Source organism: Haemaphysalis longicornis, unplaced genomic scaffold, assembly GCF_048455015.1.
Source record: "Haemaphysalis longicornis isolate Haplotype H1 unplaced genomic scaffold, Haemaphysalis longicornis Haplotype H1 scaffold_8, whole genome shotgun sequence".
In the NCBI taxonomy this organism is placed as follows: domain Eukaryota; kingdom Metazoa; phylum Arthropoda; class Arachnida; order Ixodida; family Ixodidae; genus Haemaphysalis; species Haemaphysalis longicornis.
The window spans coordinates 195,013,269-195,040,498 of record NW_027526445.1 but is presented as its reverse complement, the minus strand read 5'-3'; the positions used below and the strand labels follow the sequence as shown (position 1 = coordinate 195,040,498).

The 27,230-nt window shown below is 46.7% G+C and overlaps 1 protein-coding gene across 1 annotated transcript in view; it reads left to right on the top strand.

The window, feature by feature from the left end:
- Positions 1-22,666, top strand: part of LOC144149964 (protein arginine N-methyltransferase 5-like) — a 58,042-nt gene extending 35,376 nt beyond the window's left edge. Inside the window, exons 9-17 of the mRNA XM_077681718.1 lie at positions 4,747-4,824; positions 5,931-5,986; positions 7,215-7,337; positions 11,389-11,564; positions 14,122-14,231; positions 14,763-14,856; positions 15,716-15,832; positions 19,862-19,926; positions 22,069-22,666. Coding sequence (XP_077537844.1) covers positions 4,747-4,824; positions 5,931-5,986; positions 7,215-7,337; positions 11,389-11,564; positions 14,122-14,231; positions 14,763-14,856; positions 15,716-15,832; positions 19,862-19,926; positions 22,069-22,221 — 972 coding nt within the window. The 3' untranslated portion in view covers positions 22,222-22,666. The remainder of the gene's footprint in view (positions 1-4,746; positions 4,825-5,930; positions 5,987-7,214; positions 7,338-11,388; positions 11,565-14,121; positions 14,232-14,762; positions 14,857-15,715; positions 15,833-19,861; positions 19,927-22,068) is intronic.
- Positions 22,667-27,230: the final 4,564 nt, after the last annotated feature.

Sequence of the window (27,230 nt, the reverse complement as noted above, 5' to 3'; positions counted from 1 at the left end):
GCAATTGCAGCTCCCTTGTTTAAATGCTGGTACTCTTCGGTGAAATTAGTGACCAAAACGTGAGATTGGCGTTGCTTAAAGTGCGCAATGCCTCTTGCGACGGAGACACCGCGGTCGAGAAGCAACCTTCGATCACTCTCTACGATAGCGTCGATGTCAGAAGCAGCATCCTCACAGTAGACGGCGATCATCAAGCTTGCGCGGGGTGGCAGGGTGATGTGATCGTCGGCGATCCTGACAGCAGCACGGTGATCGGGGTTCGGCTGCGGCGTCGTGGAGTGATTGGAGGAAAATGTTATCGACTTGGTCTGCAGATCAATTATTGCGCCGTTGTCCGTCAAAAAGTCCATTCCGAGAATCACGTCGCGGGAGCAGTTAGGCAGAACGACGAACGCCGCAGGGTACGTTGTGCCGTCTATGGTGACGCGCGATGTGCACGTTCCACTTGGCGTCACGAGGTGGCCTCCTGCTGTGCGTATGTGCCGACCGTCCCATCTGGTCATAACTTTCTTCAGTTTAGACGCAAATGGTCCGCTCATTACCGAATAGTCAGCTCCCGTGTCTACGAGGGCGACTACGTCAAAGCCGTCGATGGACACCTTGACGTCAGATGCAGTCGTCCTCGAGTTGCGGGTTCGTCGGGGCGTCGTATCTCTGCTTGTACGTGTTGACGGTCGGGCACTGTGCATCGTCGTTGTCGTCGTCTTCTCAACGGACGTCTTGGTCAGGTCGGGTACGCGTCGCGCCGTGTAGCTGTCGTCGTGTTCAGGAGTCTCGTTAGGGCTAGGTCGGGTCGTCGGGATGAGGGCATGTCGTGAATGATGGTCTTCAGCGAGTCGCTGCGTCGTTGGAGGGTTTTCATTTTTCCGCCGTTGTGCAACTTTACCTCCCGAAGTTGCTGCTTTTAGTTTCCCCCGCGTGGGCTGGGGGACCTTCCACGTGAGAAGTCAGCAGTGCTGCGGCGGTTTGGTGACTGAGACGGGTAGGGCGACGGTGAACGGTTGAAGCGGGCTGGTCCTCGGTTGGTGTTGGAGAGGTATTCTTCGATCTCAGCAGGGCGCTGGCCGTATCGGGGGCGTGGGGCGTCGACGGAGAACCCTCGCAAACCGAGCCTCTTGTAGGGACAGCGACGGTAGATGTGGTCGGCCTCTCCGCAGTGGTAGCACAGCGGGCGATTATCGGGCGTTCGCCACACGTCGGTCTTCCTTGGCGTCTGGTATTGGTCTACAGGGCGTCGGGCGGGCGGCGTTGGACGGTGGTATGGCTCAGCCTCTTGACGACGGGTTGGAGCAGGGCGGGGTTGACGAACAGCCGAGGAGTAGGTCATGGCTTGTGGTTCGCGGGGTGCTTCCGACGGCGTAGAAGTTCCCAGTGCGTTTTGGACTTCTTCTCGGATTACGTCGGTCAGGGAAGCCACTTGAGGTTGCGGCGTCGTTAGAAAAAGCTTCCGAAGCTCCTCCCTGACCACTGCTCGGATGGTCTCTCGCAATGTATCGGAGCTTCCATTTGCAGCACCGATGGTCTCCGAGAACAGCGCGTTGACAGGGCGGTCGTACTGCCTGGTTCGAATTTCTAGCGTCTTCTCCATCGCGGCCGCCTCAGACGCGAATTCGGCCACTGTCTTCGGAGGGTTACGGACTAGACAAGCAAAAAGCTCTTGCTTCACTCCTCGCATTAGAAACCTGAGCTTCTTTTCCTCGGTCATTTCACGGTCCGCACGACGAAAAAGTCGCTTCATCTCCTCAACGAAAATCACGACTCCTTCGTTGGGGTGCTGCGTTCGAGTTTCAAGCAAAAGCGCAGCTCGCTCTTTTCTCACCACGGTAGTGAAGGTCTTAAGGAACTCCCTCTTGAATTGAGTCCAGTCGGTCAAAGAGCTCTCATGGTTCTCGAACCAAGTTCGAGCAGCATCTTCTAAGTAAAAGAAGACATGCCGGAACGTTTCTTCATCGTCCCACCTGTTGAAGATGCGGACGCGCTCCAACTTCTCCAACCATTCTTCGGGGTCTTCAGCGGGGGCTCCCCGGAACGATGGCGGTTCTCGGGGCTGCTGCAGGATGATTGGCGACGTTGTTTCTTGCACCATGGTGTTGGTTGCAGCGTTCCTTCTCTTGGGCCCTTCTGGCAGAAGACCGAACTCGGGCGGTAAATCTTGCAGGCGGGGGCTGGCTCTTGTTGGACTGGCTTGGCGGCTTTTCGAGGTTGTAGTGGGCATGAAGGGTGCGTACCCAGCACCTCCACCAGATGTCACGAAGACAAGGACGATGCAGTGGTGTTGAATGAGAAACACGTTTATTGGAGCGAACTTGTGCTCCCCTAACAACTCAAAAGAATACAGAGGCGGCGAAGCAGCGGTCAACAAAGTGACTTGCACAGGCGAGTGACGTCGAATCGAATGCCCCGGCGTCCGCACTGCAGGCTTTTTATCTTTTGGCGCGCGTGGTTCTCGAAACATCGATTCGCATCGAGAACATAGTAGATCCAAGAAGATTATTCTGGGCTGTTCACGTTAGATCAGAATGCTCTCCCTATCACAACAGATAACACATGCGGCACAGAAAGAAAGAATGGAACACGCGCTTCCCTTGGCGCAGAGATAACACAGACCAGCGCAGCCGGGCGGTAAAAGCAAAACACAAATAAACAAACCCAATGTATGGTTCGCGGCAATATCAACCACTTCGCAACCTACCTCTAAAATCATCTTTTATTTATCATCACTCAAACACATGGCACTTAAAAACAAAGGCCTGGCCTTTATACTTTTTTTTTTCTTCTCACATCAACTGCTGCCGCAGGGTCTTACGCATTGCAAGCACGGTCTTTCAAACAGCGAGCACGGCTTTAACTTCCGTTGTGTTTGTGTTTTGGAGGACCATGGCTGCGTTTTTAGCGTCAATGAAAAGATGCCGCGGAACGTGATAAGAACGCCAGTGGGATTTTTTTGTTTTTTTTTTACCCCACCTTGTGTTCACGATGCCGAAGGCGGCTGCTTATCAGCGCAGCGTACAGGTGGTGGAAATCTTCGGCTTCGCGCGGATCGCTTGTTCGGAAAGGAAAAGAGCGGTGGCTTATCTGCGCAACGTTCTAAAGAGTGAATCGCGTGGAGCAATTTCTTGTCGCGAAAACGGGCAGTGCACGCCGCAGGCGCGGTGACGCTGGCCCAGTTGCAACTGGCGTGGTGTGCGGTGCGGTAAGAGGCGGCAAATGGCGTCGGCCCTGGCTGTGAAGTAATGCAGGCAGCTCCAGCGACCGCTTCTAACTGCTCGCTGAAATGCCGCACGAGGCGCAAGCGAGGATGCTTATGCGAGAAAAGAGCTGATAGTATGGGCGAAAAGAGGCATATAAATTGCCATCCACGTTGCTTGTGAAAGTGCCCATCAAAAAAACACCGCGGTGGTAGGCCTAAACATCTCTGGCGCGGCCAGCCAGCTGGTCGGAGCGCTTCGAATCTCCCGCCATTAGGTGCGAGTCTTCCCATTGGTGCAAGTCGCGAGGCTCCTCCCACTGCCATGCCAAGAAGCCACTGCGAGTGCAAAATCATTGGCACGAGCGTGAAAAAAAAAAAACGCACGCGAACGCCGACATGCGTGAATCGTGTGCGAAAATGGGCCATTGCCACGTGTGGACGGGGACGGGGGTCGCTATTTTCCGATGTGCGTCAAGCAAGGTCAGTTGTGGTTATCACGTACGCGTGAACTAAAGGGTGCCTATTCTTTTCTTGTGTGTCAAGGAGAGCAAGGGGTGCGCGCTGCGTCAAATGGCCGATTTCATCCTTTATTTTTTCTTTTGCTACCCTAAAATGATGCCCCAGCTGCGCCGGTCGATCAGCAGTCCCGCCAGAAAACCGCACTATAAAGGGTATTGTGCTTCGGCCAACCGCATTCTAAGCGGTATGCTTATGCATTGAGTTCTATGGGAGGTGAACAAGTGGTCACAAAAACCCGCGTTATATCCAGTCCCGCACTATAAGCAGTTACGTTATAAATGGTCTACACTGTATGGGAAAATATAAAGATTGCAGTTTTATGACCAACACTGTTCTATCTATTGTTCCTCCAAAAACGGCTAATTATCTCTAATTATCTTGGGAACTAATTGACCAACTGAAAAAATAGTGGCATATTCGAAATCAGTAGGAAAAAAGCAGCAAGGCTGACAAGTTTCGCAAAGTTTACTTGAAAATTAAAAAAAAAAGCTGTTTTAAGACCAGTGTCCCACCTTTGAGTCTAAAAGGATGTCTTTTTTTTCCCATCTCAAGCCTGATGTTTCTGGTAATGGGAAGTCACGTGAATGCCATGAACCAAGCTCAGCTACTGACACACCTTGCTACGCAGAACATGCTGTCAAAGTGAATGCATCAGAACCACAAAGTTTATTACGTAAGTCGTTAGCCGTGACCTAAACTAAGGAAATGTTGAAACGGAGTTCTTTTGCCATGTGTGGAGTCCTATCAGATGCAGTGTTGTCTTCTGCCTCCGATCGTCGATAGCATTGCTCTTGCTATTTAAAAATCAGGCACTGCCTTTCTATGATGCAAAGAAGAAATTATTGCTTCTGATGCTGCTCTGTTGTGATGAGGTTAGACTCACAAAATGACAAGTTTTGACTGGCAGTCGTCAGAGCGGGAGAATAGCAAAATTGTGTCTGGTAGTGTGAGCCAGTTGACTGTGTAGCTGAGTTTCTCCATGCACTTGTATGAACACTTCTCATTTTCCTTTTCTTCTTCTTCTTCTCCTCCTCTAGCCGCTGGGTGACAACCTGGAGTCGGTGACGTACGAAACCTTTGAGAAGGACCCAGTCAAGTACACAGAGTACCAGCAGGTGAGGGCGTGGCGTTCCTGATGCAGTGTTTAACACTGTCAATACTCTACAAGTAGGGGCTCTTGTTGCACATTGAAAACACGCTGCCTGCGGTGTGAGAGCTCAAGCCCGTTCTACGTGGCGCGAATTTACCGGTGAATTTGCAGCTGTGGCTCTGCTCGTGAAGCAAAATGGCGTACCGTAAAAGCCCGCATATAGTGCAAGTTTTCTTCTAAATTTTACCATGTAAAATTTCTGCCCTGTGTTATATACCCACCAAAGTTTTCAGCCGAAAATTTGCAGTTTTGGGTTTCTTTGAAAGTGCCATTGTCAAGACTCGTCGTGGAGGATGATGCGCCATCTTGCGGTGGTTTCAGCGGTCTGCTGCTTCTTTCAAGTGGTGCCATCTGGACTACACCAAGAATCGGCACGCTCATTGAAAGTCTATCTATCATGATGTTGGGACTGCAAAAGCGCTACTCAGCTGCCTTTGAGGGGGCGTATTGGTCTTAGAGGTTTTTTTTTTATTTACTAACCAATATTAATGAAACTGCGCAGTATTATGCAGTTCTTTGTGCTGATTTCAAATCTGCAATTAGATTTCTGAAATTTGATCTTTTTTTTTAGATAATTAATGATTGATTGCCATTATTTTGGGTCGCAATTACAGAATAACCATGCCATAAAGTGGAGCTGACTACAGCTGAACAGTAACTGCAATGCAAATAAATGATTTCTCTCAGCTTTTTTCCTCGTATTATATGCAGATTTGAAATTACTTTATTAATGTTGTTGTTGTTTTTATTGTTATTATTATTATTATTATTATTATTATTATTATTCATGTTTGCTTTCCTCAAATTACACCTGGTATTATATGCGGGTTTTTACGGTATTTTCGTGTCCCAAAGCTACGAAAATGAGTTGTTTTGCCGCACGAGTGGCGCTGTAGCTGCGAACTCGCAGGTAAACTCACACCATGTTGAACGGGCTGCAACAACAAAAACCAGATATGCATGTACACAAATACTGTATGAAACGGAAATATTGGTTGAGGTTTTTTCCCCCGAAACTGCAAGCTTTTTAGAGCAGCTGACTGGATTTTATTTGCTCCCTCTCTACCACAGGCCATATACCTTGCACTCATCGACAAGGGGGAAGAGCTGGGCAAGGACAAGGAGATGTGAGTGGTATCTCCCTCTTTTCATTTTTTTTTTTTTCCTTGTCGCATTTATCTGTGCTCGGTGATTTGCCTCCCTGCGTCACAAGCAGTTAATCAAGAGCTTGGAGTCTGTGGTTTGGCAGATGCATTCATCTGCCTTCTCCCTCTTCTCAACACTGTTCTTAAATTTGACCCATGGGCGATGCTTTGAGAGAGTTGAAAGCTGGTCATTTATCTGGTTGGTGGTTACTAGAGGTGTGCGAATACCGAAAAGTAACTTTCGAAGCGAATATCGATTCGAATTTGGAAAGAAAGCCGAATATTAAATCGAATATCGAATATCATTTTTTTTTTTTTTTTTCAGGCCTTGATTTTTTATACAAGTTTTTGCTCCAAAGTAGAAGCTACTTTGCATGTTTGGAAGACATCACTTTCTTTTTTCTTTTTTTCAACCTGGAGAATGCACTTTTTAACTCGCATTGGTGCTACTCCAAGAATCCGGAGTGGGCACGATACACATTTGAAAAGAAAAAAAAAACTACTTGCACTGGAGTTGCTGTACTGCAATCATGGGCAAAGACTATACAGCGTCTCGTAACTCAGAAGCGAGCACTTTGCAGGCATGAACAGTAGGATGCGAAAACACGGCATAACCACAATCATGGATCGCGATGAGGTACTTCTTTGGAAGCACATGGGCAGCATGGAGTGGGAATAATATGTTGTGGACGGAAAGCTCGCACTATGGTCGCTGTGGACAATACTATCGACTGTGGTCTAAAAAACAAGTAAACATGCAGTAACCATACATCAACCACGTTTAAAACAGCCACAATTGCTGTCGAAACAAAACAGCTGCAGTCTTTACCGGAAGCTGCCCGATCGCAAAATTCAAAATGGCAGCCAGAGTTGACGGCAACGGCACGAAAGAAGGATCGTATCGACGCAATCGCAGATTACTTCGTGCAGCGGGATAAAATTTACGGCCTCTGCAAGGCGCGCTTGTCGAAAGCGTGATTTAGATGAAACTTGCTCAGCAGACTGAGTAGCAGCAGTGTTCTCTCTCTTTGCCACATGTCAGTAAGAGGCATTTCAAAAGTTTCAACAGGCATTTCGGCGTCAGTCTAGGCACTGAATGGTGACGCTGCTTGGAATAATAATTAGTGCCGGCTGCAAAACGCGAGCTAATCTCGCCAAAGGCGAAAGTAATTCCTTTCTGCCCCCTTCCTCTTTGACATGCGACTTGCAGCGTCGTCATGGTTGTCGGAGCTGGCAGGGGCCCCCTGGTGACGGCAACGCTGAATGCTGCTCGGCGCGCCGACCGGAAGGTTCGCGTCTATGCTGTTGAGAAGAACCCCAACGCGGTTGTCTCGTGAGTGTTCACTCTTCGCACCTTTTGATTGACCCCTGTTCCTTCCACCTCCACCTGTCTCTCTTAGAAACGTGCGTAGATGCTTCACTCCCGCTCGCGGACGTGCCTTTTGTCTGCAATTTTGCGCCATTGCTCTAATGTTATTTCTGATTATCACACTGTTTTTGTTTTGGGTAAGCGAGTGTTATATGATTGTTTTGAGTGGGCTTGACTGCATACCCACAATGACTACAATGTTCATGATATTACGACTGAAACATCTTCACTAGGAACAAAAAGACATGGACGAAGGATTGAGGTAAACACGAACAGGGTTGCACTCACAACTGAAGATTACTTTGAAAAGTAGGAACACACCACCTGCGCATGTTACACACTGATACTATGGATTGCATCACATGTTCTTACCTAGATATGCTACTTCTTGCAGCAGTAGTCCTAGGGATGTATCAGTGTCAGCCAGCCGTCCCTAGGAGTATCGCTGCAAGAAGTAGCTTATCTGGATAAGAACATGTGATGCAGTCCAGTTGGTCATTAAAGGAGCCATGAAGACAAAACACAAGTTTGGTTCATTCAAAAGACGGCCTCGTTAGAATCACACTGACACCACTTTTAACATAAACTTCGCTCAGATAAGCTGCATAATTAGGAAAAAAGGGAATGGCCATGCGACCCACCAGCTGATTTCTCACAACAGAACCTATGATGTCATACCAGCCTGCTCTGCGGTTGGCGGAGGCCGGCAAAAGCAAGCGCAAGTTAGGCTGAGCTATAAGTTAAAAGCTTGCAGAATGAGCTATTTGTGCTTAAGGGCACAGGGTAAGCCCTATACTTCCCATGCATTTTTGGCCATTTTGAGGTACATTTTTCTCGGCATCTAATAAAGGTATCTACATAACGTATATATCATTTTCTTTCAAATTTTGTGCTCTTTTAACTGTACTATAATTATAAACATCCTTAAAAATTTCAGTTTTTATCATTTTTTGTCTGTTAGTACCTAAATTTTGGCATTATTTTAGCATTAAAAATTGTGTAACAAAAAAACTGTTGCGTGCATACTTTCAATTCTAGTACAGCAGGTGTGAAACGTTATGTAGATGACAGGGGGGAAAAATCAGCTCGTTATCGTGAACGATATAGGAAATAATGGTACCTATGTAAGAAAAAACATTGTTTTGAGATAATTGAGTTTAAAGTAAAAAAAGAGGTTAAAAACAATACTTTTTTGCCAAAAACACCAATGGAGCCATTTATTTAAAAAGCAGCAGCTTCATAATCACTGCCAAAGTCATTTTTTTTGCTTTTCACCCGGTCGTCTGTCCTTCCTTGACTATTTTGTGCACCATCGTACAGATCTGCTCACAAAGTATTTTGCTTGTGGTCAACCTCTTTAAGCCACTTAATGGTGGTGTTGCTTCCAGGTTTTGGTCTGAATGATTTCAAAATGCTGGCTCATGCGTTGCTTCATCATTTAATAAAAGAACAGCATCCAATGTTACAATCATTAGAGTGTGAAGCCCAAAAAAGATGTTTTTTTGTTCGCAGCTTCGAAGGGCAAATGTGGAAAAACGTGCAACAGGGTCTTGGGATTGCCCTCACTGAAAAATCAGCTCTGCAATGATTGCTATGCAATTTCTTAATACAGATGATTCCAGAAAAGCATTTTGATCTGAAACTGGAAGTTTTTTGATGAAAAAAAATGACAATAAACCCTGAGAACATTCTAAAGAGGATGTGGGCACTTACTACTTGCTTACGGGAAAACTGCTTTTTAGCGAGAAATAAGACTTTTTAAGGCAAGTGTGAATATGGAAAATGTGCACAAGGAATTGAACTTCCCTAATTGCGAAGAAAAACAAAAAGTCATTTTTTCAAAATTTCGCCTTACCCTGTGCCCTTAAATTTAGGGTGCATTCCTTTTAAAGCAATAAGAATGGTGGAACAAACAGTGGAAGTTACGAAAGTACACGTAAACATAGAAGTACCGGTGCGTATACTGCTGTTGGTTATGCACGCACTATGCTTGGTTTAGCTGCACAGCACTGCGGGGCTTTGGGGGTTGTCTCAGACGACACTGGCCGATTGACGCAAGCAACGGTGTCTTACGTGACCATATTTGTCGAGCGAGCAATATGTTTCACGAGACGATTGTTTTCTCTCAGAACAAAAACAAGCCAGGTTGAAATACGGCTTGCCACGGTATGGTGGTGTAACATAGGTTCAGTAACGTAAACAAACGCGCAAGCGCCGCCGTAGGGTATCTCGATGCCAGCGCCGCCGTACAGGGTGGAGACACTCTTTAAATGGCCCCCTGCCACCACAATTGGGTCAACGTGCTCAACGCGTTGTTCTTTTTGTTTCCCACAAAACCCAACAACGCAAAACCGATAAGATGATTCAAAATTCGCCAGTAAACCGCGTTGCGGCGGTAATTTTAGCGCGGTTTTGATACAACGACTTGCTTCGGCATCGAGCGAGGGACCCAAAATGGCGGCGCCAGCGTATACATGTCTCCACCCCCTGCAGCGGGCGCGTGAATAAAGGCACCCTAGGCTGCAGAGTGGTCGGTTCCCGTGATGTCATTGGCCAGTAAAGCGCAAATAGTCGTTTGCGCTCTGAATATTCAAGTATGATATACCAACTCGCCCAAACCTTCACCTTGTTAATATGCTTGCCCTTTGAGAAAATGTGGCTCTGTCATTGAGGCATGGGTGGTGGGGATACCAGTACAGTAGAATCTCGATGATACGAATCTCGTGGGGCTGCGAAAATTATTCTTATCATCCGAAATTCGTATGAACCAACACAGACCAAAAAATTGAGTGCTGAAAAAAGTTTTCGGTTAGTATTTCTTTTCTTACTTCCGCGGGAAGAAATCCGGGATTTTTTCTGCTTATTTTTTAACCCCCATGTCGCAAAGCAGTCCTTTCTGGAGCGCGTAAGGCTTCGCGCTCGTCTCCTGACTCGCTGTGCCCAAGCTCGCTACACGCCACATCAGTCAAGCGTGAACCGCATGGTGCGTTTTTGCACGCGATTCGCGCGCCTCGGCTTTGTGCGTGCTGTATTTTCATGCTCACATCGACGATTTCGCGCCCGTGGTAGCTCTTACCTCGATGAGAACATGACGCACGATGCGCGCGTCAGAATGGAGGAGCCTGATGACTTGCAAAGTGCTTGAGACAGCCGGCTGGCTCTGCTGGAGATGTTTAGGCTTAGCACCCCTGCAGATATTTCATGGGAGCTTTCACTAGCGGCGCAGAAAATGTTTTATAGCACCGTTTTTGCCCACATTATCAGCTCCTTTACCGCACAAGCAACTTCATGTCTGCCTTGAGTGGCATTTTGAGGAATATTAGAAGCGATCGCTTGAGCGTGCACGCCACTTCGCAGCTGGAGCCGCTGCCATGTTGCTGCCGCTGGCCGCGCCATGCGCAGCATGTGGGGGGTTTCGCGGCGGTGTCACCGTGCGTGGGGCGTGCTGCGTGGCACGTTTTCGCGAGCCGAAAACAACAGCCTGGCCGTTTCTGGAGAAAGAGTGATAAAGAGGGGAGAGAGAGCCGTCACTTGCTCGTTCGGCAGTCGGGCGTCTCGGCGGCTCGTTCGTATCATCTGCCGGGCTGCGCAGGTCCGTTTGTAACAGCCAAAAATTTTTCCATTGCAAACGATGCAATTTCGCCGGGACTTTTCAGAAATTCATATCATCCCGGAATTAGTATCACCCAGAATTGTATCATCGAAATTCTACTTTAGTAGGATGCTCGTGCTGTTATGGCTGCCAGACTAATATAGACAACCTGCCAAAGACCACTACAGGGACGAGTGGATACTTTCATGCACATTTGGGAGGAGAGGGGGTGAACTCAACTTATATTCCAGTTTATTGGACGTTTCTCGCTCAGAATGACATTCTCAGGTGTTGATTCTATCGGCGTTCCGTCAGTTTTAGTTACCAGTACTTGCCATCCTTGATGGTGCCGTAGCAGGGGGGGGGGGGAGATGTTCATTTTCTCTCCCCTCCTCCACTTTTTCTGTCTATACACACTTGCAGCCTGCTCTGCCAGAAAGAGGAGAAGTGGAAGGATCAGGTGACGGTGGTGTCATGCGACATGCGTGACTTCCGGGCCCCCGAGAAGGCGGACGTCCTGGTGTCCGAGCTGCTCGGCTCCTTTGGGGACAACGAGGTCTCGCCCGAGTGCTTGGACGGCGCCCAGCGGTTCCTCAAAGGTCTCCGGCTTTCTCCGCTACTTTTCATTTTTTTCTTTGGTGTCCGCACACAAGAATTCCCCACACTTTACCTGTGATGCACAAGGTAGCAGTCGCTCTAACTCGGCAGTAGCAAAAGGGAATGAGCAGCTGTGCAACGCTTTAGGGACAGATTACGTTTATTCCACAGTGTAATGCGGGAGCCCTGCCTGAAGTGACAGGCACATGTCTGGGTTCACAGTTGGTGATTGCAGTGCACATGTTTTGGAGAGACACTTGGCGTCTGTGAGTGAGGAAAGCTGCCTGAGGGAGGAATTTACTGTGAGTGTCCGAGCACACCTTTTAGGGAGCTCCTGTCATATGTAATGTATGAAACTGCAGTATAGTGGATGAGGTTTGATAGCTATCGCTTGATCTATGTGAGGTTAGTATGTGAAATGCCTTTTCAGTTTGCGATCTCGCTTTCAGCAGCCCTCGTTAGCTGCTTGGTTAGCTGCTCCTATCTTTGGCCTGCAAAAACTCGCCGAAGATAAGAGCATCGCCTTGTACACAATTAGCGTTGCTGACAGCGTAGCTGGTACCCAATCAGTGTTGCCCTTCATGCAGGAGATACCTGCTTCAGCCTTTTCCAACCATGGGGGCTGCATTCATTTACTCTCCTCTTCAGCTGGAAGAGTTGCCAGGGCTTTTGATGGCTGACGGGGAAACTGGGCATGCTCGTACATGATCGAAGAAAAAACAGTGCAAAAACGAAACAAGGTCCGAGAAAGGACGACAAGAACTGCACTGAACTTCCAGCTGGCTTTATTGCGAATGAATAGATAGCCGCCCGACCAGCGACTCATCTGTGCTTGCGTAGAAATTTTAGTTCTTTTTCAGACAGCATGATCGAGGCTGTGCTGACGCATGCCTCACCAAGTGTTAAAATTCATTGCGATTCCACAATTTCACGTGACAGCCGTGTTTTGCACTTCCTGATCATGGGAGTGCTTTGCAAATCTGGCGAACAGTCTTTACACCTCAAACAATGGCTTGCCAAGAAGCCTTCCACATCTTTCTCCTCCTGCACGTTTTTTACATTGTTCGCATGCTCCGACAGCCTATTGTTGGCGCATCTCCAGGTTGGGTGGCTATCTGTATATTGTGCTTTATTCGCAATAAAACCAGTTGGAAGTTGAGTGCAGTTTTTGTCTCTTTTATGCGCTGTTTTTTTCTTCGTTTGACGGCTGACCTAGCTTTGCTTGTGAAGGCAACTGAACATTTCTGTCTCAGCCCCGACATTGTATCTGGTGTGCCCTCTTGGCCCTGTGGCAGCAGCGACGACCCAAGAAACCCGCTGCATGGCTGGAAAGAGAAACCTCTGCGCTATAATACCTCGCAGAGGATGGCTTCTCTGTTGCACTGAAACCGGAACTACGCAGGTCTACGTTTAACTGCGCCCGATTTGAGCAGAAAACTGGTCACATCCTGCGCATACTTTCAGTGTGCAAATTTAAAATGGCAAAGTTTGGAGGAAAGGAAACAAAAAACATGGTTTGTATGGCAGCGCTTGCAGTACTGTTTTTAATTTTGTAGACGAGCTCTTCTTGCACCCTGCATTTTGGCGTTTAGATAAAGGAAAAAAAATGTGGTTGATCCTTTTTTCATAGGAGTCGGTAAAACACGAAAGTTAAATGTGCCTTCACAGGAGCAGTTGAATGTTTATTGTGTATCGATATGAACTTGCACATCGCTATTTATATTTTGTCGCTGTGGCACCGTTACACGCATGAACATTAGACACTGGATTGCACATGCCGGAGCATTGCGTAAATCCGATTGAAACTCCAGGCACTTGCAAACCGTGCGAACGAAACCAAACGGGTTGTCAGCGAATTGTTTGGTGAAATCACAGTACGCTACAGCGAAAAAAGCATGATTTGTGGGCCGGCAGCAGTCTTGTGGGTGTGCTTGGCGAGCGGTGTCCTGCTGGCGGGTCGCTTAGGTAAAGGTGCGACCACATTGGTCCTGCTCCATGCTGTGTACGCCGGACACCTGCGTTGTGATGAGCTTGTGGAATGCAGTGGTGGTGTTCCACATGCTGAGTGGCGTTCTACATAGGCAACGTACGGATAAACACAGCAGCTTCCAGTGCTACATGCCGCCCTATCGAGGCGCCAGCTATCAGCGCTCATTAGCGGCATGACGCACTACATCGCTTCACCTGTCCTAGACGGCAAGCACCATCTGAATGGACAAGTTAGAGGGAAAGACATCAGGTGCGTTTGTACAGCTACCCGGGCATGACTTCATGGCTCAGTTGGTAGAGCGTCTCACACGTCCTGTTATGGCCAGAGTAATCGCAGGCTCGAAACGTAGCGCCGCCGCACCAATGGAACTTTTTCTGGTGATGTCATTTCCGTGACGGATATGACATTGGTGAGGTTTGTGCACCCCTGCATAAAACACTTTCGTGGTAAAAAAACACCTTTCAAATCAGTTCCGGCGCGTATTTTGCCCCGATGTTTCGCCAAGCACGTGTTTGTAATTCTGTACTCTTGTCTTGCGTGTCGTCCCCGCCCCCCCTTCTGGTGGCCAGATGACGGCATCAGCATTCCGCGCGAGTACACCTCCTACCTGGCCCCCCTGCAGTCCCACAAGCTGTACTCGGAGGCCGTGGCCCAGCGGGAGAAGGACAAGCACCCGCTGGTGAGGCGCATAGGCTGCTTGCTGCCCAACCTTGAGGAGAGATCATCGGGAAATGAATGAATGAAGTTAAGGGGGGACGCTGCTCTTAAAACAGTTTGGAACTAATTTTACAGCTTGTTAAACTTTGGTGTTTGAAATGGGCACTCAAAATGGTTCCTGGCCACTGGTGCCACCAAAGTTTAATGAGCTATAAAATTAGTTCCAATTGGTGCATCCAAGCACCGATTCTCTTATTGCAGTCACCAGGGTTCATGCTATTGGAAAATGCAAAGAGTGCCGTTTTATGACCGACACTGTTTTGTCTACTGTTCTTCCAAAGGTGACTAATCATCTCTAGTTATCTTGGGGACTAATGGACCAACTGAAAAAATAATGGCATTTCTGAAATCAGTGGGGAAAAAGCAGCGAGACTGACAAGTTTCACAGAGCTTACTTGAAAATTAAAAGAAGTTGGTTTAAGAGCAGTGGCCCCCCTTAACACGTATAAATGACTGCACGGTGAAGTTTCCCGTCTCTCTTGTGTGCTTTCAGCATTCCGTGGAGACACCTTACGTGGTTCGCCTGCACAATGTGACCATCCTGACGGAAGTCCAGCCCTTGTTCACCTTTGTGCATCCAAACAGAGGTCAGTGGAACAGATGCTCTCCCCGGCAACATTATTTTGGACTCCCTTTGGTTTGGAGGCTCGGGAAAGAGTTTCCAAGGTCTCAGGCCTGTGTGCTTACATCCAAGTCACTAGCACCTTATGGCGTGTTTCTCGTTTGCTGGGCCTTGCTTTTGCCTGTGCCGACATTCTGGGTAGTTGGACAGGAGCTGTCAAAATGGAACTATCTGTGTGCAACACGGCAAACAAACCGGTCTCTGTTTTTCTTTATGTTTTCTTTAAATGGGAACACGAGCCTTGGGAACATTATTTTTCTTTTTTAACCTATGTACTTGAGATTTATACTCCTCAAGAGTGTTTTAACATCCTGAGCGCAAACATGCACTCTTTTTTGTCTGTGGTGAAAGTTTAGAGTTGTGCAACATGTTATGACATTTCGTTTCGGGCAATTTTTTCGATGTGTACCTATGATATACTTTAATACTTCTTATCCTGTTGTGCTTTAGAAACACCATGGAGTGCAACTGTACCACAGCAGTAATTTTGCCATTGTTTCTGCAGACGATGTAAACTCGTTAAATTTAAACATTTAGCTTTACACTGCAAAAGAAATGATCTTTCTAGCCGCTTTACATGCTGGGATGTACCTCTAAATGATTTCCTACCACTGCAGTACCGCTTGAGGTGAAAAAGGTGGAAATTATGGAAGAATTGTTATTCTTTTCATTGAAATCGGGCCTCTACAGCTTTTACAGGTACCTGGTACTGTTCAAGTGCCAACTTTTCAGGGGAAATATTGTGCGCACTAAGAGAAAAGTGCTTTTTTGGGCAATTTTCGGCCCTCGGGACTAGTGTCGGCCAACCCCTTGACTCCTTCCAGATACTCCGATCGACAACAGCCGTTACAAGGTCCTGCACTTTGACATCGAGGACAACTACTACCTGCACGGATTCGCAGGCTACTTCGACACGGTGCTCTACAAGGACGTCAAGCTCAGTGAGACCATCCCGTTTGAAGCTCTCACTTCCAGTGCATGCCCGGATTGCTGTTGGTGCAGAATGGGGCATTTCTCATTTGTGGTTTAGAGCCACTGAGAAGGTTAAGGGGGCACGAGTCTTTGGCACGTACCAGTACTTAAAAAAGGAAATAATCTCCTCATAACCAATTACTTAAGCAAGAACCGCATGGAGCATTTTCTGCTTGCGAAAACGCGCCGCGCATGGCACAAGCGTGCTAAACGCTACCTCGGAACCACCCGCATGGTGCGCGCGGTGAGGCCGGCGGCAGCAACGTGGCAGTGGCTTCGGCCACGAAGTGGTGTCGGGAGCTCAAGCGACCGCTTCTAAGCACTCTCTAAAATGCCGCTCAAGGCACGCATGAAGTTGCTTGTGCGGTAAAGGAGCTTATAATGTGGGCGAAAACAGTACTATAAAACATCATCCGCGCCGCTAGTGAAAGCACCCATTCAATATCTGCCGGGGTGCTAAGCCTAAACATCCCCGGCAGAGCCAGCCAGCTGTCGCGAGCGCTTCGAAACCGCCGCCATGAGGTGTGCGCCTCCCCATTGGCGCAAGGCGCCAGGCTCCTCCCACTGCCGCGCGCGACACGCGTCATTTTCTGAGCGAGGAAGAAGCTGCCGCTCGCACTGAATCGCCGACGCGGGCGTCAAAAAATCGCACGCGCAACGCTGACGCGCCCGAATCGCGTGCAATAACGCACCATGCGGTTCACGCTTTACAAGCACATGTTGTAAACTGCTGCAACACATCATCTCAAATTACATTATCAAATTTTTAGACGCGCGGAATGTTCTATCGCCATTCCAACACGGCTTCCGTAAAGGTCTTTTCCACAACTACCCAATTAATTCCTTGTGTCCATTCATTCTCCGTGGTACTAGATAAATCAGGCCAAACCGATGTCATTTTTCTTGACTTCAGCAAGGCATTTGATTCGATAGTGCACTCCAAACTAATTCTCAAACTTAATTTTTTGATAGGTTTTCCCTCTGCAATTGTTAAATATTTTGCATCATACTTAAGTTCACGTACACAGTTTGTTGACATAAACGGTGTTTGTTCTTACCCTCTCCCTGTTAACTCCGGTGTTCACCAGGGAAGTGTCCTTGGGCCTCTGCTTTTCCTTATTTATATTAATGATGTTACAACATGTGCTAAACAAGGTGTAGAAATCCGCTTATTTGCTGATGGTTGTCTTCTATTCCGTTCAATTACCTCCTTAAATGATCAGGTAATGCTGCACCACTGCCAATGTGGTGTGACCGCTGGGGAACGAATGTAAACCCTGATAAAACTATGTTCATGCGCATCACTAACAGGAAACAGCCATTTATTTACCCGTACAGTATAAAAGGAACCCCCATTTTACTAACAGAAACTTGCAAATATCTTGGCGTAACAATAACTAGCAAACTAACTTGGTCTTCTCACATTGAAAAGATTTGTTCATCCGCACGTAGGAAATTAGGCATGCTAGGCATAATAAACTCAATAGTTCTCCCCCCACTACTAAACTGCTAGCATACAATACAATAATCAGGTCTGGTTTGGAATATGCATGTGTGGTGTGGGATCCGCATACTAAAAAAGATATTAACAATCTAGAGAAAATCCAAAGGTTAGCCGTCCGTTTTATTTTCAACCGATTTCGCCAGTCTGATTCCCCAACTGAACTAATGCATGATAACAAAATTCAAACTTTAGAATGTCGCAGGAAAACAGCAAGACTAAAATTTCTTTTCTATCTATCCAGCAAAAAAAAAAACACTGTACTAGACCTAAAAAATATTCTTGCTCTGTTATCTTCGCGTTCAACTAGATGATATCAGTCACAAAACTTCACTCCTATCTTTGCTCGAACTAACAATTTCAAATACTCTTTCTTTTCTCACGCAATAACAGAATGGAACGAACTACCACATCACATTTTTGAATCTGGAAACATGTTAAGGTGTATTGAAAATTTTTTGTGAAGTGACTTAGATCTTGTACCGTAATTAGTTTGTATATTTGCCTGTTAGTTTGTGCCACCTGTATTGTTTCTTTTTTTCGGTCATGTTCTCGTATTGTACCACCTCCACTCCTGCCTGGGCCATTCTTGGCCTGCAGTATTTTCTAAATAAATAAATTAATTAACACAACATCTTTTAATTTTTAAGTAAGCCCTGTGAAACTTTCCAGTCTTGCTGCTTCTTTCCCACTGGTTTCAAATGTGCCATAATTTTTTCAGCTGGTCAATTCGTTCCCAAGATAATTGGAGATAATTAGCCATTTTTGGAGGAATAATAGACAAAACAGTTTCAGTCACAAAACTGTAATCTCTATACTTTGCTGTACTATGAACCCTGGTGAGTGCAGTAAGAGAATCCATTTTTTAATGGAGCGCCTGGAACTAATTTTACAGCTCATTAAACTTCGGTGTTTGAAATGGGCATCTGAAATGGTTCCTTGCCACTGGTGCCACCAAAGTTTAATGAGCTGTGAAATTAGTTCCAGGCGCTCCATTAAAAAATGGATTCTCTTACTGCACTCACCAGGGTTCATAGTACAGCAAAGTATAGAGATTACAGTTTTGTGACTGAAACTGTTTTGTCTATTATTCCTCCAAAAATGGCTAATTATCTCCAATTATCTTGGGAACGAATTGACCAGCTGAAAAAATTATGGCAATTCGAAACCAGTGGGAAAAAAGCAGCAAGACTGACAAGTTTCACAAAGTTTACTTGAAAATTATAAAAAGTTGTATGAAGACCCTTCACTTTCGATGGCCCCACGCGGCAGCAGAACATCAACGCGCCGACCGTGACAACTCAAAGTGTCGGTGGCCAGTGGACCACCAATTTGAAGGTCCAATCTTAGCCGACAAATGTGCGAACTCCCACTTTCCTCATCCGTTCGATCCAAGTGTCTTCTTTTAACGATGCTCTCTCTTGGCCTGTTCGTTTCTTCAAATGCCAACCGCCGTTTCTTTCTGCATTTTACCGCTTTTATCACCTTATCTCTGCCTATCAGTGTCTTTCAAAGCTGCATTGTCGCTTTGTTTCCTTCTTTCCCGCCCTTTCTTTCCTTGCCGTATGTTAGTATTATTTGTTCTACTTCCCCTTTGGTCACCACTAAATTGGTTGCCATCTCTTCCCGCATTTACAGTAGCCGACCGTTTTTTCCGGACTCCAAAAATTCGGACTTGCTGGACATTCCGGACTTTCCCGAGGAACTGCCAGTTGTCCCATAGGAGTCAAGACTCACGGATTTTTCAGATGCTCTTTTATTAGGACTATTTTTCGTTCCCCTCCAGGTCCGAAAAATCGGTCGGACACTGTAACTGCTTCGGTTTTTGCCAGGGATGGTTTTCCCTCCCTTGTATGACTTGCTTGCAGCATTGCCAGCTCTGCACTCTCACCTCTTCCGGCATTCCCCACTTACCTTGCGTAGCGCACGTTGCTCGGCTGTGAAGCTAGCAGAAATGGCATGGGGGAAGGGGCAGAAAATGGGTGTTCCTTTTTTCTTTTTAAAGAAATTTGGGTTTCCGTGAGGGGTCTGCAAATTGTGCGAGACTGCACCAGTAGTTTTAATAAGTCATTAGCCCACCTGTCGCGTGAGAACGCCTACTAGGGCAGCATCTACCTGTACCGCGGTCGTACGACATACCGGTCATACGAATTTTTTGTGCGGTCCCTTGAAAGTCATGTTATCAGGGTTCCACTGTATAATAAGATACACACGCCACTGTGGCCTTGGGCTAAATCGTCTGCTGCCCACCAGTCCTCTAGTTAGCTGCATCAAAAGTTTCACCGCGTGGAAAACTGTTTTCTTGGAGTGTCTCTAATAGTACCCGTTCACGATGTGGGCACTAAAAGCTTGCTTAGGTGAACAACCCAGTGGAAACTAGTTCACTGAAGATTTTTTTGTTTTTCCTGTTACATGCAGCAAACCTTGTGGAGAAAGTTGTTCCCCATAATGTTGCATGTGACGTTGGTTGTTTTTTTTCTTCTCGCCCTTTTTCCAGGTATCTGCCCCAACTCCCACTCTCCCGGGATGTTCAGCTGGTTCCCCATGTATTTCCCCATCAAGGTAACATGGGAAGCCCTCCCATGCCTCCAGCCTTCAAGGTTCTGTTTGCAAGCAGCTTTGCCTAATACGAGTCTTTGGCGTGGGCACTGTTCAGGCATCAAGGGAGGCACTCCTATTGTCACTGGCACTGTTATGGCACCACTTACACATGTACATTTCGTAACTACAAGTGTGTAAAACAGGGAAGAGAACTGGATGGCACGAGCACTAACAACACGTGGTTGATTGAAGAAAACAGCATCCTGTTCACACAACTGAGCCAGAACCCCTAAAATTGAGCCTGGAACCCCTTGTGAAGATGAACTTCATAACTAAACAAAATTATGGTCAAGGTAGTACACTTCAGAGCTGCTTCAATCGCATGATGACGTGTCTGACGCACTAAAGCCCCTTCTACCCCCCTCTCCCTTTTCTTTATAACTATCCTCAGGACAGTCTGTTGCCGAGGGAAGACCCTTCCTGCTATATAAAGCCATTTGCGGCTAAATTCAATGTTTTCCCCAAATTTTACGTTTTACAGCGTAGCTGCGTGTGAGCAGGGTTCCGTGTCTTTTTTGGCCTGTCAATGGAAATGCAGAGGACCCTCTCTTTGAGGAAGATGGAGCCATTAGACGACCTTGGCTCCCTTGATTCTTCACCGTAGAGAGCTTCGGGGGTCTGTATCATGTTTCGAATGGCCCATGATTTCGATAGCGACTGCGCAGTTGTTGCACATACTAGGATGTTTGTTATCCTCCCAGAAGGAGCTTGGGGCTGGGGCCCAAGCATGGCATACTGCGTGACTGCTGAGTAGCAAGAATTTTCTCATGCTAGCATCTGCTGGAGTCTCAAGAACGCATCAAAAAAGCATTTCGTTCATTCATGCTGATAAACTAAAGTGTTCTGAGTTTGGAACGGACATTGGCCGGGGTTCCATGCATTTTTGTTCTGTGTGTCAAAAACAACTTGGGGCAAAACCATATTGGGAATTCTCATCAACAAATGACTGTAACTCTTGTTTTATGAAAACCTTCTGTAAGTAAATTATATGACCATTGGCTGCTACAATGACAACCATCAGGCAGGGCTTCATGTATCTTTCATAATTAGGTAGCTCGCAGCGAAGTAGCAAAAATTGTCGATACATCTATTCCCATCTATTGTCGATACACCGGCTTCCACGGAAGGGAAGCAGACAGCCCCATGTTTTCCTCCTGTTATAAAACTATTCCTCCCTAGTTTTATTGAGTACTCACAAAGCCATAGTCACTACCATTACCGAATGACCAAGAAAGACGGATACTGGTACATTCCCTAACCGTGGGTGTGGTGGGCATTTTATGCAGCTTCCCTGGTCATCCCCTCTCGTGGATTGGCATGGCTCGTAACTTCTTTCCTTTGGCTTGACCGTGATAATGAAGCTGTTGTAACGCATAAATGACTTGGGGTTGTCATCAGTAGTGGACAGGTCCTAGACTGGGTGGGAGGTGCGCTCACCCTCAGCAGAACGGTATGGTGCCTTGCTAATGGCTGAGTTAGTAAAAAGTGGACGAACTTTGGAAGTACAGTAAAAGCTCGTTAATTCAAATTCGAAGGGGACCGTAAAATTGTTCGAATTAAGCGGGGTTCAAATTTGCGGGCTAGAATGAATGGACATCATGCCACACTGCGCGAGCACAACACAAAGAAGCCACTCCTAGACTCGTTTAGATGTCTATGGCAAATGATATTGTAAATAATGACGCTGTTTATGTTTGAAAATGCGTTCACTTACATGGCAGGGTCGAGGCAATCAAATTAAAAGTAGCGGCACACTGCGGAAGCGAAATAAGCTGTTTTTTTTTTTGTTGTTGTTTTGTAGTAAATTTGGTTTGGCTTGGGTTTGGTAAATTTGGTAGTAAATTTGGTTTGGCTTGCGACACATTGTAATCACTGTGGGCTGACTCCTGCGAGAAGCGATGGAAGCCAGGGGATCCCAGTTCGAATGAACCGTTCTGAATAACCGATGCATTCAATTTATCGGGAGTTTTCCCCCGTTGAAATTTACAGGGCTGTACCGAGACCGGGGAGTCGGTTCTAATTAACTGTAAGTTCAAATTAACAGAGTTTGAATTAACGAGCTTTTACCGTTAACGAACTACCTGTGCCCTGATCCCTTTGCAGGAACCCATGCGTCTGCCCAAAGGCTGCAAGCTGGAGGTGCACTTCTGGCGGTGTGTGTCACCGCGCAAGGTCTGGTACGAGTGGCTGGTAGCCAGTCCAGATACCGGCACCGTCCACAACTCATGTGGCCGGTCGTACACCATAGGACTGTAGTCAGTGCCTCGGAGGGAGCAGCCACTCGAAGACCGTGCAACGACAAGTTGTTCATGCAGTGTACAGAACCACATTGCTCGCTTTTCATGACCGAAGACTAGGTTCATTCACCTCAATGCTCAGCACAGGTTGTTTTGAGTTCATCATGCAATGTACGGGGTCCATCAGAAGTGGCTGTAACGAGGGGTTCCTAATTTAAAATGTGAATTGTAGCGGCTTCAGCAACTCAGTTTGAAATGCACACAGCTAAAGCGCGTGCTTTGTGGTGTGGAGAAATTTCGCTAAAATCTGCAACCCTCTGTTGCGCCTGCTTTCGAAGGAATCTCTACAGTACTGCTGCCTTCTTTGCATGAGCGGAGACATCGGCGAGTTGCTGGTGCTAGTCTGAATGCTTTGCGTTGATTGTACATCATTGTGAGGTTAATAAAGTGTTCACTGTTGCATCCTTCGCGACTGTTCCTCTGCTGCAAAAGAGGGAACAGAGCTTGCTGTTTGTTGTTTTTGTTTGTTTTTTTTTGTATAGGAAGAAGAGGGCACACCTTTTTTTGTTCATGGTGTATCCGCTTTTGGGCATTGCTGGCTGCAAGGCCACAGAAGCGGCAAAAATTCAGGCTTACGTCCTCCTTTGAAGAGGTTTTGGCTGTATTCGTGCGTGTGCAAGAACAGCAGTTTTCCTTAATTTGCTCCTCACTTGTGCGAGAAGGAGATGATGGGCTATTCTCTGACTACTAAAATCTTGACTCAGTTCCTAACTTTGGCTGTCGGTTTACAAAATTGGGTGCCTTCAGAATCTGAGAGTCAGTGCCCATTCAATTCATGCATGCATTTTAGAGTGTGTAATTAGTTTTTTCAACGCATTTATAATTCATCTACCTTTTTAATCACCCTCGCTATCTCAAGCTGCTGTGAACATCGGCTATTGTCCACGGACAAGCCTGCCAGAGGAGAGAAGGGCAAGTGAGGGCTATTCGTTTGGGAATTTCAGTCACGTTAGCCAGCTTCTAATTGCCGCTAATGTTATGATGAGGCAAAAATCAAAAACGGCCGTGTGTATGAGATTTCGGCGAACGTTAAAGATCCCCAGGTGTTCAAAATTAATCCATAGCCCTCCACTGCAGCACGCCTCATTGCCTGCACGCCTCATTGCCTGTGTAGCATCGATGTGTTAAACCCCACAATCAATCGATCGCTATTTGCCACTAATGGCGCCTTTGCTTGGGAAAAGAGTTCCGGGAAATCATTGGCTTAATCCTTCAGAATAATGAACCATAAGCTACCTCTGTTGGGACAACGAATAGTGAGGACCTCGTCTGTATTCCCAGGGTTCAATTTGTGAGGCAAAATTTTGGGGTTAAGTATGCGCCTCAAAATAAAACTTGGGTCACTCCAATGAGCTGTGGAAAGGAGGAAAGCAAAAGTGATGATTTGGGATTTGAAACAAACTCGGGTAGAGAACATCATGGCGTAGGAGTTCTTGTCGTTCCAGAATAGGTGCTCCTCTTAAAGGCCAGCTGCACTCAAAATTTCGACCTCTTGAAAACACTATTTCCGTATAGTCAGCCTAAAAATAAAGCAACGTACAAAATATAACAGCTGAAATACGCGCATAGACACGCCGCAAGTGATCAGCAAAAATCGGCGATTTTGAAACCGAAGCTGAGGAGAGCGCGGCCATTGAAGCGCTCGTCCTTGTATCCCTCGTCCTCTGTTCTCTTTGCTGCGGTCAACAAGGTTACATTGAAGTGACGTTGCAGCCGACCAGCGAGCGGCCAGACAGAAAACATGTCGGGAGCAAGCCTGCGCGCAAGCTCTACGCGTGCACGGGGAAGCAAATGGGTGAAGCATGCACAGCAGAGCTCAACCAGTTGTCCGGCTATGTAGCTGGCCAGAGGAAAAAGTTCCGGTCGGCCGAAGTGTCACAGGCGTGCGCATCCTGGCTGTTGACGCGATCTGCCGGCAGGTGCAGCAAGGTCTGCAGCGGAGCTTTCGTAAAAGCTTCTGACTGATTAATGGAGCTTTTCGCGGCGCTACCACTCTTGACCTAGCTGATCTGGTGGCCCATACTACACATTCAAAATAAATTTGGTTGAGGTGAAATTTGAGGGCCTTTAATGGACGATTTCGTTCCCTCCTTCAGCAAGAGCGCAGTTTTTGACTGAGAACGGGGCATCCGGTGGCAGCGATGCATGCGTAGCTGTCTCGTCAACCAAAATCGAGAAGCTTTCTGTTTTTGGCATCCTCTTCCAGTGAAGATAACGTGATTCAGATACTTTTTTCTTTTTCTTTTTCTTTTTTTTTGTGAACGGAAATGAAGAGGACTGGGATGACGCAGAGTGGAGCAGTTCTCCTGGTGATAAGGGATCTCTGAAGTGAACATTGCGAGTGCTGGTCAGCCACTGTACACCATTCTCTGCATTGAAATTTGCAATGTAATCAAAAGCTTTAAAAGTGAAATCACCCAAGTTTATTACCCTACACACGTGAAGAATAACCAGGCATGCACAATTTTTTTTTTCACGTGGTTTGGATTTTTATTAGCAACTGTATTCAGCTGATTTGACTTGTTATCTAGAGTGAATATTTTTTAACATTGAATAGTTGTTTTTGTGTACAATAGGTGTCGAAATTAGCGCTAAGAAAATAGGGACTTGTGATGGGGAAATAAAAAAAACACTTAAAGGGGTCCCTGCAGCACTTACCAACAACTATTCGGAATGCATTTTGAGATGAAGCCTATGGTAATCTCCTCCCGCAAGAATGATACATTCAGTATATCATGGAGTTACGCGACATAAAAAAACGCTGATAATCTTTTCTCTCAACTTTACCTTGGACTATGTGATGAAGGGTGCGTACTATGTCGGAAAAAGGGGCGAGTTGGGAGTAAACTGGGGAGTTTACTCTTTTTTTTTAGATGCAACGCATCTCATGCTCGCCCCTCTGTCCATCCTGCGTCTGTCCACCTAATGACGAAGATAGTTGAAACACAAAGCTTTCTTGCGTGCGATATGTCGGAGAAAGGGGCGAGTTGGGAGTAAACTGGGGAGTTTACTCTTTTTTTTTTTAGATGCAACGCATCTCATGCTCGCCCCTCTGTCCATCCTGCGTCTGTCCACCTAATGACGAAGATAGTTGAAACACAAAGCTTTCTTGCGTGCGATAATCAAATGGGGAAGTGCGAAGTCAAAGCTGCTGCAATCAAACCTCAAAGCGTCAACGATCGAAGTAGAAACCACCTGCAAGTCAGACGAAAGCATCATTGATCATGCCGGAATGGCGCATTGGGATAGACGTCGGCTCCATATTTGCGGGGGACCCAGATTCGGTTCTCTATACGAGAAGTGTTATTTCTTGCGTCATATCATCCCATTGTGTAAAGTTGACTTACCTGCAGTGTGTTTTAGATGACGGAACCGCCATGAATGAGACGAAGAAAGCTTCGCTTTAAAATCATGGCATCACGGCATCCCCATGAGACTACTTGGTGTCCCCAGGGACGCGCTTTTATAGCCGCGCTAACAAGGGAGAAAAACAACAAAACAAAACGTCCGCCGCAGTCGGACAGTCAGTCTTCCTTCTCTCCCCACGCTCGAATCACCTGTTGCTTGAAGGACACTGACGACAGACAGCCAGTTAGTTTCAAAGTGTGACCTTCCCATAGCCATTTTGACGTTGACTCAGGGCCGAAAGGTGCTTTGATTGCTGAGGCAACGCTAATAAATCAAAGAATTTCCCTTCCTCATTTCCATCGCAGTGATTTCATGGCGCAAGCAGTCTATATGCATCCAACAATAAGATAATGTGTAGTCGTGGCACGAGCGGGTGGCGCCGGTTGCCAGTTTTTTTTTTTTTTTTTTTAAATAAAGTGCACATGAGCGGCAGTGATCTGTACTCAGAAAAAAGCAAAATCATGCACCCCTCCGTCTAACGACGATGGTGGTTGAAGGCGAAGCTTTCTCGCGGTGGATCCTTTGGTTGGCCGCATGCGCAGTAGAGTGCGGACAAGGGAGGGAGGGACACAGCCCCGAGCATGCGATGCTCCGCATCTAAAAGCGTTTGTGTGTTTGTGTGCGTGTGTGTGTGCATGTGCGTGTGTGTGAAACACTCGAACTGCGTTGTATCCTGATAAGGTAGGACAGCGTTGTACTTTTACTTTTTCGTAATTTATTGCTCGTGTTGTCGATGCACTGTGTTAACTTTTATTGTCGACAGCAACTGAGTGGAAAGCAAGCGAGGGAAACGGCGCAGCCTTTTCTTTGTATAGCATTTGAAACTCGCAGATATTCTGTACCGCTTTGCGCTGCGACTGACAACCGTGAGTTGTAAAATTCGAAGAGCATGACGCATATGTTTTTTCCATTTTCTTTTTTTTCCGCTCCTTGTGTGAACGATTGTTGTGTGAACGGATGTTTTTTTCGGTTATCAATGCAACTAGTTGTCTCTTTATGTTATCCCCCCCCGCCCACCCCACTGTAATGACAACAGGCGCTGTGGGTACCAAAAAAAAAAAGAAGAAAAACTGCGATTGATTCCTGTCTCATAAGAATCGGTAAAGCACGGAAGTGAAATGTGCAACGAAATCTGCAGCGAAATCAGCATGATTTGCGGGTCGGCGGATGTCTTGTGGGTGTGCTTGGCGAGCGACGTCCTGCTGTCGGGCCGCTTCGGAAAAGGTGTTCTGGCGTCATTTCTGTGATGGATATGACGTCAGTGAAATCTTGATATATCCTGGCATAAAACATTTTCGTGTTAAAATATAACACCCGAAAATGAACCCTACGTATAAAGTTCTCTTTAGAACTAAAGATTGCTTCCCCACAAGAAGACCCTGTGTGCAGGGGTGCACCCTTTACAAGCCGCTTGCTTTGTTGCACTAATGTCACTTCATGGCGTCACGTCATGAAAATCTTTGTGTATACCGGAATAAAACACTTTCATTTACTCAGAGGACACCCCCCCCCCCCCCCTTTCTAATGATGATCAAATGCAATCACGCAAGAAATGAATCC